The 13,516-nt window shown below is 40.2% G+C and overlaps 1 protein-coding gene across 12 annotated transcripts in view; it reads left to right on the plus strand.

The window, feature by feature from the left end:
* svilb (supervillin b) overlaps window positions 1–13,516 on the plus strand; it is a 52,318-nt gene that overhangs the window by 18,316 nt on the left and 20,486 nt on the right. For 9 of the 12 annotated variants that reach the window (XM_008433946.2, XM_008433945.3, XM_008433943.2 and 6 more), the window contains 9 exons: window positions 2,062–3,366; window positions 4,141–4,314; window positions 4,424–4,461; window positions 4,983–5,047; window positions 5,295–5,431; window positions 5,529–5,624; window positions 7,209–7,485; window positions 8,230–8,286; window positions 11,248–11,887. In XM_008433946.2, coding sequence (XP_008432168.1) covers window positions 2,062–3,366; window positions 4,141–4,314; window positions 4,424–4,461; window positions 4,983–5,047; window positions 5,295–5,431; window positions 5,529–5,624; window positions 7,209–7,485; window positions 8,230–8,286; window positions 11,248–11,887 — 2,789 coding nt within the window. The remainder of the gene's footprint in view (window positions 1–2,061; window positions 3,367–4,140; window positions 4,315–4,423; window positions 4,462–4,982; window positions 5,048–5,294; window positions 5,432–5,528; window positions 5,625–7,208; window positions 7,486–8,229; window positions 8,287–11,247; window positions 11,888–13,516) is intronic. The other 3 variants (XM_008433942.2, XM_081597928.1, XM_008433947.2) reach the window with 2 other exon arrangements.

Below are 13,516 nucleotides of genomic sequence, written 5' to 3' on the forward strand. Positions count from 1 at the left end.
CGGCGGACATATTTTTCGTTTACTAATGAATTTTGAATTGTCAATTTAAATTTAGAGAGAGGTCTGCTTCTTATCTATACGACAAAACTCTTTTGTGAAAGAAGTTAAGGAAAGTCTACATTATTCGGAAGTTGTTTATCCACTTATGAAACTTCAAAATCCCTAAAAAATGAAGATATAAAATGGAAGCAGTTTATAGCAAGTTCCTTGTGGACAAGTACATAGCATTTACTTAAGCAGTTGTAAGGGTCTGCTTAGTAACGATGGTGTTTTTTGTACTTTTTTAATTCATTAGCTGATAAAACCAGAGACACCAAGTAAAAGGAAGATACTTGTAGATGTTCTTTATTTAAGAGTACCTCAAGTTTTGTGACAGAAGATGCTCAAATGGATTTCTAGTCAAAGGAAACAGAAATATAGAAATATTTGACATTGTCCAAGGGCAGTAATTTATGTGGTAAAGAGTCACTTCCTTGTATTCTTTCTGTTTGGTAGTGCTGATGTGTGACTCTAATCAGTGCTTCGTCACTCTTCAGATAGCTTTAAAAGTCCCACTTGTGGCCTCATCACACTGATTGTACACTCAAGAAGCACAAGCAGTGTTCAAGCACTTCCTGCCATTTTAGATAAAGCCGATTCCCTTCACTTATGTCCTGCTTAGCGGTCCACAATGAGATTAGAGTGACCTTTGACTACCAGAGGTCATTGGGTTAGAGATGAAAATAGCTGGACTTACTATTTGGCATAAAGACTTTCGGGAGGGAGAGTTGGATTCAGACTTGACTCCAATGGCACGCTGTTACTTGATCTTGCTGTACTAGAGAAGGATTTAGGAGCTGATATGGGTCCCATTATTGTCTTATGTTCGAGACTTTTCCACTGTAAGTTTCATTTAAAGGTAGCATGATTTGCTGAGATTTTAAAAATTGCTGCACAAAACTGAGACATTTACATTAACAGATTTGCTTATTGCCACCATGTGGTTCAGTAACGAGTAAAGCTGAATCTTGTAGGAATAACTTGCAGTAGTCATTTGATCAGACTTTATCAGCCTCTCACATCCATGTGGAGGAAGTCAGGACTTTTGCGAAACTGTAATTGCAACAGTTCAATTCTTAGATGGAACATTGCTAAAATTTGATTGTGCCATTATCTTTAGAAACAAAATATTGTTTTTTTGTCTGGCAACTCTTTCTAAAAAGCAACAGTTTCAGTTTTTTCCTGATTGCTCAGTTGTGAAATTTTAAACCTAAGGTAGTAATGAGGCTTGGGATCCAATTTATCTCAGCACTTAATTGGCCAAACTCAAGGTGAAAATGGGCAGTTGTCTTAATTGCTCCCACTTGTGAAAAACACTTTCTCACCGTAGAAAGTGATTTCTAATTGGGACTGACCTTATAACCATTCTCTAGTGAGAGCAAAAATTGCTTTGCTCCACCAGGGAAAGATCCATCGCCAATACTTTTCCTCCCTGTCATTACATTAAGCACAGCTAAATGCTCCAAAACAACAAACTTTTGCTTTTGTGGAGTTGATCACACTGATTATCATTTTTATTTGGGTTGCAGCACCTGACTGAAATCCTTAAATCCCAGAAATAGAAAGGATGCACTTAATTTGTGCCTTGACTGTGTCCACTGGGGCAGCAGTGGCTCAGGGGTAGGGATTTGTCCTGTAACCAGCAGGTTGCTGCTTCAACCCCTCCTCCCCCTGTCTGTCTCAGCCTGGTGTCACCGATTGTATGACAGCTTTGCTTCTGTCAAGCTGCAAGAATGACTGGGTGACTCTATAGTATGAAGCACTATAGTGCTTGGATTTGATGAAGTGCTATACAAATGCAGGCCATTTGCCACTTTTTGTGTAAACAGCCATCGAAAGCTGTAGTCACAGTTCTATGATTGTTTCTGCCGCAATGTCTGGTTGGTATTTTCTAACCAATCTTTGTGTAAGGTAGATGTTATTTCTACTACCTTGGGATATGAATTTGTTGGTATTATGACAAGGATGTCATTCTTTAATTTTACTGAAACGTTAATGTTTGACATGCATTCCTTTTCCAAGAATCCGAGTAAGAGAACGGTTGTCCAGAGAAGAAACACCACGGAAGCACCCTGACCAAAGTCCAGACAGGAACCTCCAAAACAGACATCATAGTCATGGCAGCACTGTGAAGTATATACCACAACACTCAGAGCACACCCAGCAAAGGACAGTGTCACAACCTCAACCAAGTCTGGGTCACCATCCTGTTCCTTTCACATCTGAGTACCAACACTCTGGCCCTGCTGTGGACCCTCAGCCTACTGTGGCCATGAATGCTCCATTGCTGACTGTGACACCTTCAGGAGTCCAGGAAGTACAACCACGCAGAAGAGTGAGTGCCGACCAAGTCTACGCTGCTCATAGGGAGGCAAGAATGGAAGCAAGACAAGTCCTAAAAGAGGAGGCACAGACGGAGGGCCTGCTAAAGAGCAGGAAGGCAGTGTTGCCATCTGAAATTCGTCGAAGGGAACGCAGCGTGGATGATCCTCACAGGGGCCTGTATGAAGACATGGAGTGGCAAAACATCAGTCCAGAGAGGAGGAGGAGGAGTCATGTAGAGGAAGATTGGGATGATGAGCAGCCAAGAGAGAGGGGTAGGGAAAGAAAAGCTCAGAGAATCAGGGAAAGAGTAAGAGAGCATCCTTCTAGCCATGACACCCAAGAGGAGAGAGTTTGTAGACCTATGCAGCCTGCCTACTCCTCTGTACGTCAGCAGCATAGACCGGATCAGTCCTTGGAGCCGGTGCACCATCCGGAGTCCCGAATAATGCATCATGAACCCCCAGAGCTGAAGCAGTATGAAGCCAGAAGGGCTGAACATACAACTCAAATCCAGCAAGATCTTCAAAGAGAACATCAGTACAACCAATTGAGACAATCTCAGGAAAACCAGAGACAGTCTCAAGGAGAGTATGAACTGCAAACAAAACTCCCCCCAAGGAAAGTGGAGGACTTTCAACTACAATATCAAAATCCCCAAACTAAAAAAGAGATGGTGTCTCTGCAGACAGTTTCACAGCATCAGAGGTTGGACTCAGCTGTCTACCTCCAGAGAGGCTCTTCTTTGCCTCAGGCCAAACACAGAAGTATGGAAATAAGTGGAGGGCCCAAACCCAAGATAAGAACCCGCTCCATGTCAGACATAGGTGTAAGTCAGCACTCCATCATGTATCACACTGAGAGAGCAGGAGCCGGGAGAGAGGCTGCCAGAATTGCCCCTCCACCTGGGGTAGCTAACGGGGAAGTGGGCACCCTGGACACAAGGGTGTCAGTTGCACAGCTGCGACACTCTTACCTGGAGAATGCCAACCGGAAGCCAGAGCTGTAGGTTCACTGGCATGAACTCGCTTGCATTTTATGAATAACAGTTTGTTAGTGATTTATTGATCATTTGCAACTAAATTGTGGATGAATAATCCATCTTAATAATGCCAAAGCTGCATGGATCATGTCTGTTGGTCATTTCACCAATATTTGCATGTTCTGTTGATTCATTCAATTGAAATACTTGCTTGATCTTTTTAAGAGCAGAGCAAGAGTCCATCACAGGGCAATAGAGAGACAAATGACAGCATCAAGTATTCAAACACTCAGAATGGCAGTTTGTTGAATGAAGCCATAGCAGCTGGAGAGAAAAAGGAGGGAACATACAAAATTAGCATGAAATTGCCCAAACTAAGACTAAAATCTTGCAGTGAGGTAACAGTCCTAACCATTACGCCACTTGGCCCCATAAACATTACCAACAAATGTTTAATTGTGGTAATCCATTTGTCTTCTGTTTCTTCCAAATCCTTTGCCAAGCCCAGGTGTAAAATGTAATCTATCTCCAGCAGTCCTTGGACAGATGGCAACCTTGAACTGGTTACCAACAAAGAGATCTTCCCTAGTGTGCATGTGATGAAGAAAACGAACAATCCCATTGTTAACCCAGGCATGCAAGAAAAAGCATAACTGCATTCCCATGTCACCCTCGTTGTGCTTATTGTCGCTATAAGGCTTTGCTTTTCTTAATTTGACTGTGATGAACATTTTCTTATTCTAGTTTCACTTTCTTTTTGTATCTCTCGTCAAACATTTTCTACCAATCCACTGAAGTGAGACAGCTAAAGCAGATCTTTCAGCTACGGATGTGGAGCCAGCTAGCAGCAGCGGCGATGGAGAGAGAGAGACTCGAAGGCCTCGACGTTACATTACTCCAGGAGACAGTCGCACATCAGAGAGGTTTCGGACACAACCCATCACTTCTGCAGAACGTTTGGAATCTGACAGGTGTCTATTTGTAATCATCTGGTGATAATAATAATAATAATAATAATAATAATAATAATGATAATAATAATAATTGTCAATAATGCTAATATTTAATGTTTTTCTCCAGATCACGTCTTAGCCCAACACAACTACAAGATGCTGAAGGTACCTGCAGCCATGCTTTTAAATTCTTTCTTTTCACAGCTTTCCACTTCACCCTGATCGGCCATTTTTCCTAGTTTGATAGTAAAGATATGATTATCTAGCAGCACAAAAACTTTTTATGCCCAAATTGATTAAAAGATGTTAACAGTGGCAGACTTTTCCATCCAGTCTTACATGTTCGTACTAGAAAATGGTACCGCAAAATGAATGAACGCGTCTTGTTAAAAAAGTCTCAACATAGTTAATTCGTTAATTCATTGGACCATGTGTCCCCCAAGACAAAAACAGCACAAACAATGCCAAACTGTTTATGTAATGATATGACTCAAAACTAAATGTAAGGTTATTTCCTCAAGGAGCTAAAAGCTTGCACACAGCGCTAACCTAAGCAGATGCCACTGCTAGCAAAACATTGGCTAAGATGTCACATTAACAACAAAATTAATTCATGTCTAAAATAAATTTTGTGGTCATTTTAGAAAATAAATGCGTTAGAACTAAAATGTGTCTTTATTTTTCAGAACGTGAAGAAAAGGTGGATGAAAGAGCCAAGATGAGTGTGGCTGCAAAACGGTCCCTCTTCAGGGTGCATTTTTAAAATTTTTTCTCTTGCAGTAGATATCAGATAGATATTTTTAAACATCAAACAAAGTAAAACCGCAAAATAAACTACTACTTTGTCTTCACAGGAATGACAATCTGTCTTATTTCACAATAGTTATGAGGAGTTTTAATATTTTTTTTACAGTATTTTATGTAGGGCCTATATCATGACTTTATATAGGATCAATGGTATTGCTAGTAGTAGATATTTTGCTAACATTTTGTTTCAGGAGTTAGAAAAAACATCAGATGGATGCGTTCCCAAACCTCGCTCACGAAACGCCGCCGTGGAACGACGCCTGAGAAGAGTTCAGGACCGTGCGCACACACAACCTGTCACCAACAAAGAGGTGGTCAATGCTTCCAGGTAAATCATGCTTTTATAGTCATTGTTAATATTTTGTAATTTAAAGACACTGTACTGCTGTTTTTCCTCATTATTTAAATTTGTCTTAAATTTTTAGTGACGCTACGACATCATCACAGCCAGAAGGAACCCCCACAAGTCCAAGTCAAGTCCGCAGCCCTACGGCAGCCTGCACCAGTGTAACTAGCATCAGGTGAGCGTGACACATAAAGACACCGAACAACTTCTCTCAATTTAGGTTAAAATTTATAAAATTCTGTCCAACAGACTAAATGATTCTAAAATAATTCAGCCTTAGCATTATGTTAATCATGAAAAGAAAAAGCTGAAGTTGTTTTTGCAGCCATCTATCCGTCTTCATCTCCCTCTCCTGGTTGTATGAAGGATATGCAGTTTTAGCTCCACTTACTTTATTTGCTGATTCTCTGATTCACGCTGCCTGTAGGGCAAAAACCTGTCACTGTTTCTACAACAGGCCATTGCCATACAAAGTGTTGATGAAGAAGTGTTTTACTTGCAGAGTTTTTTATATGCAGATCATAAATATCAGTGAAGATGCTTGTTTATGGCTGATAAAAAGGTCCAAGGTCGAACCCTTCGTATGCCATAGGTGTGTGTATCTTGTGATTTGTTTACAAAGTTTTACTCACCACTGCAGAGATTACTGTAACCCTTGCAAACATCCAGGTGCATTACATGATAATCTGATCTACTTATGCTTCTGTTGTAGTGTCTGATAAGCTTAAACAGTTGGAGCAGTCGGGTTTGCTTAACAATAAACAAGAGTGTGAGGATTCTTATCATAAAACAAGCAATCTACATTGTTTGATTTGTAAACTTTTTTGACACATTTTTAGCTTACTCATATTTATTATGCCTTTATTATGTTGTCTTAAAGAGAACTTATTATGCAAAATTCACATTTTGAATGTTTGGGTCTCAATTGTTTCTATAAACATTCTAAGCACTTAAAAAGAAATATTCATATCTTTTGGTGTCTGGAAAATGAGCAGTTTCAAAAACCTGCCGGATGTAAAGTTACAAATCAGCAGGACGTGCCCATCACCTAGCAACCCCAACAAACCCAGCCCATTACCCAACAAACCCAGCCCATTACCTAGCAACCCCAACAAACCCAAACCATTACCTAGCAACCCCAACAAACCCAGCCCACCACCTAGCAACCCCAACAAACCCAGCCCATTACGTAGCAACCCCAACAAACTCAGCCCATTACCTAGCACCAGCATGTTTACCGCTGTACTTGTCGTACAATGGCTGCTGAAATGACAACTGCTTTGTTGTTCACTTACCATCAAGAAACCATTTGCTGCATTCTCGTTGATTGTGCAGCAGTCTCTACTATTGCTTTTCAAAAATGTACAGTTGTAGAATTGTTGGCAGCCATTTTCACCTGCGAGTGAAAACTTTGGGTTTGAGGAGGTGTCGTCAGCTGCAGCTTATTTGGATTTAAAGTGACAAGACAGCTAAGACACTAAGACAGCTCATTCTGAATTGAGCTGAAAACAGATCATGAAATCTTATTAGAAGGATTTTGTGGAAAAAGTGTAAAGAATGTGTCTTGTAGAACCCATAGACCTGTCCTAATCTAAATGTCACTTTTAAATATTAAACAACTTGAAATTTTACTCAACATGGTAAACGTAAAATTTATATTCCTCAAATAAATAAACATGTCATCTGCACATTTTTAATTTTTTTTTATGTATAATGACTTCATTTTCAGATACTGAAAATATGACTGTCACTTCCACAGCATTCACGCCTCTTCGCAGCCAAGCTCGACAGCCCAGGAGCAGGAGACAGAAACGCAGGCCCTCCAGAAACAGAGCCAGGCTGCAGGAGACGGCCAGGAGCTTCTGCCTGAGGAGCCAGACTTTTCCACACTCAGTCTGTCTGAGAAAATGGCCCTGTTTAACCGCCTCGCACATACCACGGCTAAGGCAGAAGAGGGCTCTCGAGGCGACACCCGGCAGCGAAGAGCCAACGCCCGCTTCCAGACCCAACCCATCACCCAGGGAGAAGTGGAGCAGGTACCGCCATTTCACTACATATTAACTTGTCTGAAAATGTTGAGGAAAATACTTTATATCAAAGGTAAGGATGTTTTCCTTCACAGGAGGGCTGGGCAATGAAAAATTAAAATAAAATCTACAACTTTTTTCATATTGGATCCAATTTTAATAAATGTTTTGTACATTGTTTTCTAAAAGGACTTTACAGATGACAGAAAGTGTCTTCAAAAAGTGGCTTTTATTTCAATCATTCCTTCCAGGAGTTGTACAATGAGAGTATTACGACTAGACTATGAGAATTTTTGTTTAATTCTGAGAATATGGGCATTATGTTAGCAGTATAAAGTAGCCAGAAAAATATCTTAAAAGTAAAAAATGCTTTCCAAACAAGATGGCGGCTCTTCATCCCTCTGCACTATGGAAACCAGGGAACGCTTTGGTGAAAAACATCCAGATTTTCCAAAAATTAAATCTTCAAAATCCCAAAAAAATTGATTAATCAATAAAATGAATTTATCACCCAGCCCTAATTGACAGTCTATCATGTTTTTGATTGAGTTTTAATATTAGTACAACTCCTCTGACTGATGCAGAATCCTTACTTGTTAGCAGTGAATGTAAAAAATGCTGTAGGATGGCAAAGCTTCACAGAAAAATTGTGCGATCTAAAAAAAATAACAGACAGGATGTCAGGTGCTTTTTTTAAAAAACAGTTTGCCTTCGTCATGCTGTAGTCATGATCAATAACTGGTGTCCACACAGGAAACCGTAACCTCTGCGGTGTGTAACAGGGATTTAGACGCCCCTCAGGGAGAACACGTAAGACCCCTCTGCTGTCAATGTCTGGTTCTGGCTTGGTATTGATCTGACTGGTCCTGCTCGTGAGTCGTGTTTGTGCTTTATATGGTAGCGGCTTAATGTCAACAGCTCCAGCACGGTGGATATCAAGTGTTGCTTGCAGCATGTAATGGACAGTCTAGGGCAGTGTTTTTCAACCATTTTTGAGTCAAGGTACACTGTTTTAATTGAAAAAATCCTGAGGCACACCACCAACTAAAATAAAGATACTCTGTAGGGTATATAGTCTAATATATAGTCTATATATAGTCATTCTTATCAAAGTCTCTTGAATAGGAATCAAATAAACACAAAAATGTATTTTTATCACATTTTACATTTCTTATTTCAAATTGCACTTAACATATCCACTTCAAAAATACCCCTGAACAGTGCCACAACACTGTGGTGTTAAATTTAAAGAAGTTGTAGAAAACTTCAAAGTGTTTTACAAACTAATCCACAAGCATCTTATAGCCGGAATACAGAAAATAATTCTTATTTTGAAAGAAGCAATAATATTTAGGAAACATTTCACTTCATATTCACTGTTACAATATGAAGAGTTGCATGTACAAAATGTCAATATCTGTATATTTTACCCACCTGGTGTGAAACCTGTGCATGTTTGGATGAAAACAGCTGATTTCCTGGCAGAAATTGAAGAAAGACAAAGCTCTTCCTCAACAGCTCTCAGGCTCTCTCCGTTTTTAGTTTTTATAGTAGCCAGACTTGAGAAGCTCACTTCACACAGATATGTTGTGGGAAATGGACTCATGTTCTTTCCAACTACTGCTGAGCTTCACTGTCTTTTCCATCACTGTCGTCAGTCTTTCTAGATTCAGTGCTCTCACCGCTACCTGTAACATTCGTGCATCACTAATTCTCGTTTTAATCTAAAATGCTCCGTACCTACTGCCATCTAGTGGTAAGAGCATTACATGATTACGCCGCTGCTACTACTACAGCAGATACTCGAAGATGGCATTATTTGCAGACAATTCATTTTCAAAACACCTTTTAAAACCAATTACCGTATTTTTCGGACTATAGAGCGCACCATACTAGCATCTTCAATTAATAAAATAAAATAAAATAAAAACTGGAAGCTGCTCTCGGTTTTCCATTAGGACCCAGCAGAATGCCTCGTCCTAATAAATCTGCTGGACGCAGCACTCCGTCTCCAAAGCCAAACCATGGTTTCGTTCACACCGAGCTTATAAGTGTAGCGGCTCTGTTTCCCTCCTGTAGTGCCAGATCGACAACCCTCAACTTAAAAGCTGCATGATATGAGTTTGAAAACCTTTCTCCGTCGTGCCTGCTGCTAGCATGTGCTTGTTCTAAATGAAAATTAGCACGTTCTTCTTTGATTTACAATTTTGACTTCTAATGATTCACTTCCTGCTAGACAGCCCCCTGGTGGTTGAAGAAAAATACACAGAAAAGCCACAGCGGGCTACAATCCGCATGGTTCAAAGTTAAGGAAAATAGTAGCAGCTTTTAGTCCGGAAAATACGGTACCATAGTGAAATTGAATAATTTCCACGGCACACCTGACGATCACTCACGGCACACTAGTGTGCCGCGGAACAGTGGTTGAAAAACACTGGTCTAGGGTGTCTGTTTTGTTGTTTTTGATTGCAGCTGCTTCCAAGACATGCTTGTTTGTTGCACAACAAGTATGAGATGTTTGAATGTGGGAAAGAAATCAATAAATAAGCTAGATTATTCCAGTTTTATTATTAGTTAGTCATAGGAATGTCCTGACGAACACGTTTTGTACCTGATGCTGATTTAGAAATTGGAATTTGCCAGTGGTGGGCACACTTCTGCTAATCAGCTAATATGCTAATAGCGGAGCTAATTTTTTGCTTAGAGCTTTGAGAACTTTCCGTACACTTAGCTTCCCGTAAACTAATTTGTCTGACAAATTCTAAAGCGCTAATTCTGTTTTCTGTTTTGTAAACTTTCAGTTGAATAAAGTTGGACATACATGTTTAAGGTTTGTCAAAAGCAGCTATAATTTGAATTTAAGCCAGCGCTTTAGCATTACCTTATGCTAAATACTATGTTGGTGCGTTGCGCTAGAACTAGTGTTTATGATTAAGCTTTTAGTTAGCAGTGCCCACCACTGACATTTCCCAATATTACGTCCAAGTGCAATATTAAGCGCAATTCTTCCTTAGCCGGATGTTGTCAGAAAAATAACACACTTCATTACATAAGCATTGCAAGGTCAACTTTTAGAGAATTTATGGGCATTTCCACCATTTCTGTTGGAGGAATGTGCCAAGACTCCAGTAAACTACTGTGAGAAGGTTGTGGGTGAATACAAAAACGTCTCACCCAAACAGAACATTTTTAAAAGCAGTTATACCAAACACTGAAGAAAACAATGTAAACTTAATCATTTTAATCAAATAATTATCAAATTCTTATTTTTTGTGGTATTTAGCCAATGAAAATATTCCAACATATTTTTACGCAAGTAAAAGTAAAAAGTAGATGTCAAACTTGTTAACTTCTTTACTGCAAATATGTTTTTTTTGTTGTTGTAAAGAAAAAACCCAGCCATAATAAAGTCGGTATATTATTTAGTAATCAATCAATCAAGTTCATTTGCATGGCACATCTTGCAGCAAGGCAGTTCAAGGTGTTTTACATATCAAAAATAGAAAATTCTAGTTACGAAGCAAACACAATGCAGTCAACAACTAAAAATTTACAAATGACGCTAACAATTACAGGGATTTTTTTTACACACGTCTAGCAGCTTAGGAATGATACCATCTTGTTTTGACATTTTGGCATGATGGGGCCCGAATGAAAATTGCCTAGGGACCCAAAAAGGCTTGGTCCAGCCCTGATGCAAACATCTGGTTTTCCTTTTATTGAAAATTTCTATTTTCCAAGTTTATAACGTGTCTATCGCTGCATTTTCAGGTGAAAATCAAACTGGAGCCGCTGTCCGTCTCCCTGGTCCGATCCGCAGCGGCCGTCACTTCGCAAGCCTCCGTTACCACGGTAACCATGTCCCCACACAGCAGCGGCGATGGCGGCAGCATCGATGACGGTTTCCATCCAGAGAAATCAACTGCCATCCCGTACGTCCCTGCCCAACAACAGGCCCCAACAGGCAGCGCGAGCGTCCACCAGGAGAGGGCGCCGCTGTATTTCTGCCTGACCCAGAGAGGGCACCAAGGCCACAAGGAGGGGCAGCCGGATCCCTGCCCCCTCCTTCCCGACAGCCCAGAGAAAGCTGGGGCCCCTCCCGGTGTCCCCTCATCCTCCGTGGGCCACAGACAGCAGAGGGAGGCGCTGCTGGAGGGCTGGAGAGGCAGGAAAGAGGAAGAGCAGGGAGGAGCCAGGGAAGACGGCATTCAGGAGAAGCTGCACTCCTCTGACAGGGACAGAGGAGAGCAGCCGCAGCATCCTAAGCACTCTGCCGAACCATCTGTGTGGCGGGGCGAGCCGGAGCCTCCGCCCAGCAGGAGAGCTGCAGACTCCCAGGAGGAAAGAGGAAGAGGAGCAGCTCACAGCTCCTCCAAACGGGAGCCAAAGAGAAGCCAGGGAGGCATCTCAGGTAAGTGGTATCACTCACTTTCATTGAAAAGAAATGGAGCAGAACAAGGAGTAAAGAAGATGGAGATCTGTAAGAGGATAAGAGGACAAAAGAAACAAAAATTTGGAACCAGAAATGCCCACCAAAATGGGTCTGCTCCTATTATCCTCATTGTCTTCTGTAGCGTACTCCCACGCATGACTGCTTTGTGCCGGCTGCACACACACACTTAACACACACACACACACGCACACACACACACCCACAAACACATCCCAGCTGGGAGTGTTTGATTTGGCTGATGCAGAGAGGCGTTTCAGGCTGTATCTAATTAGCATATTTTTCCATGAATGTACCTCGTGAAGCTCTTTGTCTGGAAAAGGGGAAGCCCTTCCCTCATAACGGCGCCACAGATTTCTGATCGAATCCCAGCGCTGTCGTGACCCATAAAGGAGCCGTGGTCCCACTTTGCACCACTTTACGCCTCAGACTACAGCAGAGTGGACCTGACCTGCTTTTATCTGCTAATCTAGGTTGTGTCCAGGGCTCGTCTTTTCCCATGCACACAAACAGAGCAGAAAGAGATGAAAGGACAGAAAGAGGGCAGGGCAACACTTAAATAAAGCAGGTAGAAGAACAAGCTGCTGTTTGTTGGTTCTATGTGACTCGGCGGCCTTCATAGGTGTCCATTATTCTGTCCTTTCAAAAGGTTAGAAAAACCTCCAGTTACTCATCGCTCTGGTGAAACCATAAACCTTTCAACCCAGGCAGGAAGGCTAATAAAAAACCAGAAAAACAGGTAGATATTCTAATAACTAAGACATTTATTTAGTTACTGCATTCATACTTTGTCCCCACAGGGTAATTAATACACTTGTAGCTGATTAAACAATCTCTTTTATCAAAAAAAGCACTAGAGATTAGTTTATTGTTGTGCGCAAGTGACTGTATTGGTTACTACAATGGCGATTAGGTGCAAAGTGTTATTAAGCAATAAAGCAAGAAGAGTTTATAAAAGCATATTCCTATTAACTCTGACAATCAACAAAAAAATATAGTAATTTTACACAATCTTAGGAAAATATTGACATGATTTTGAAAATAAAAATAAAAAGCCAAAAAGCAACAACAAACAGGAAACAAAGACTAAAAGACAAAGTTGTAACAAGACAAGAAAAGGAAAAGGGACAAAACAATTTTAGAAAATGCAGCAGCAGAACTGAAAATAATAAATTTTATTTTTTTCAGAAAACATCGGATGTTTTTAGAAATGTAAAAATTATGGCATAACTAACAGCATAGGATAAAATTAAACTAATTATTTCCAAAACAGAGAAATCTCAGAAATCATACCACAAACACATTTTGTTAAACATATCTGGGTCATTTAGCCATAGAATAGAATAGAATAGAATAGAATAGAATAGAATAGAATAGAATAGTTTATGCTGAAAGCTACTTAATCCAAAGTGTTAAATATTGGTAAATAAAAAAATAATCATAAGGCAATAAATTTATTTTAAAAAAATACAGACGTGTGATATTGCAATTTAAATATGACTAAATATAAAACAAACAAATGAATAAAATAACATGTTCGTTAATGCACATGGAAATTAGTTAATTTATAAATAAATCTGTAAATCAGTC

The sequence above is a fragment of the Poecilia reticulata genome, chromosome 17, assembly GCF_904066995.2.
Source record: "Poecilia reticulata chromosome 17, P_reticulata-male-v2, whole genome shotgun sequence".
In the NCBI taxonomy this organism is placed as follows: Eukaryota; Metazoa; Chordata; class Actinopteri; order Cyprinodontiformes; family Poeciliidae; genus Poecilia; species Poecilia reticulata.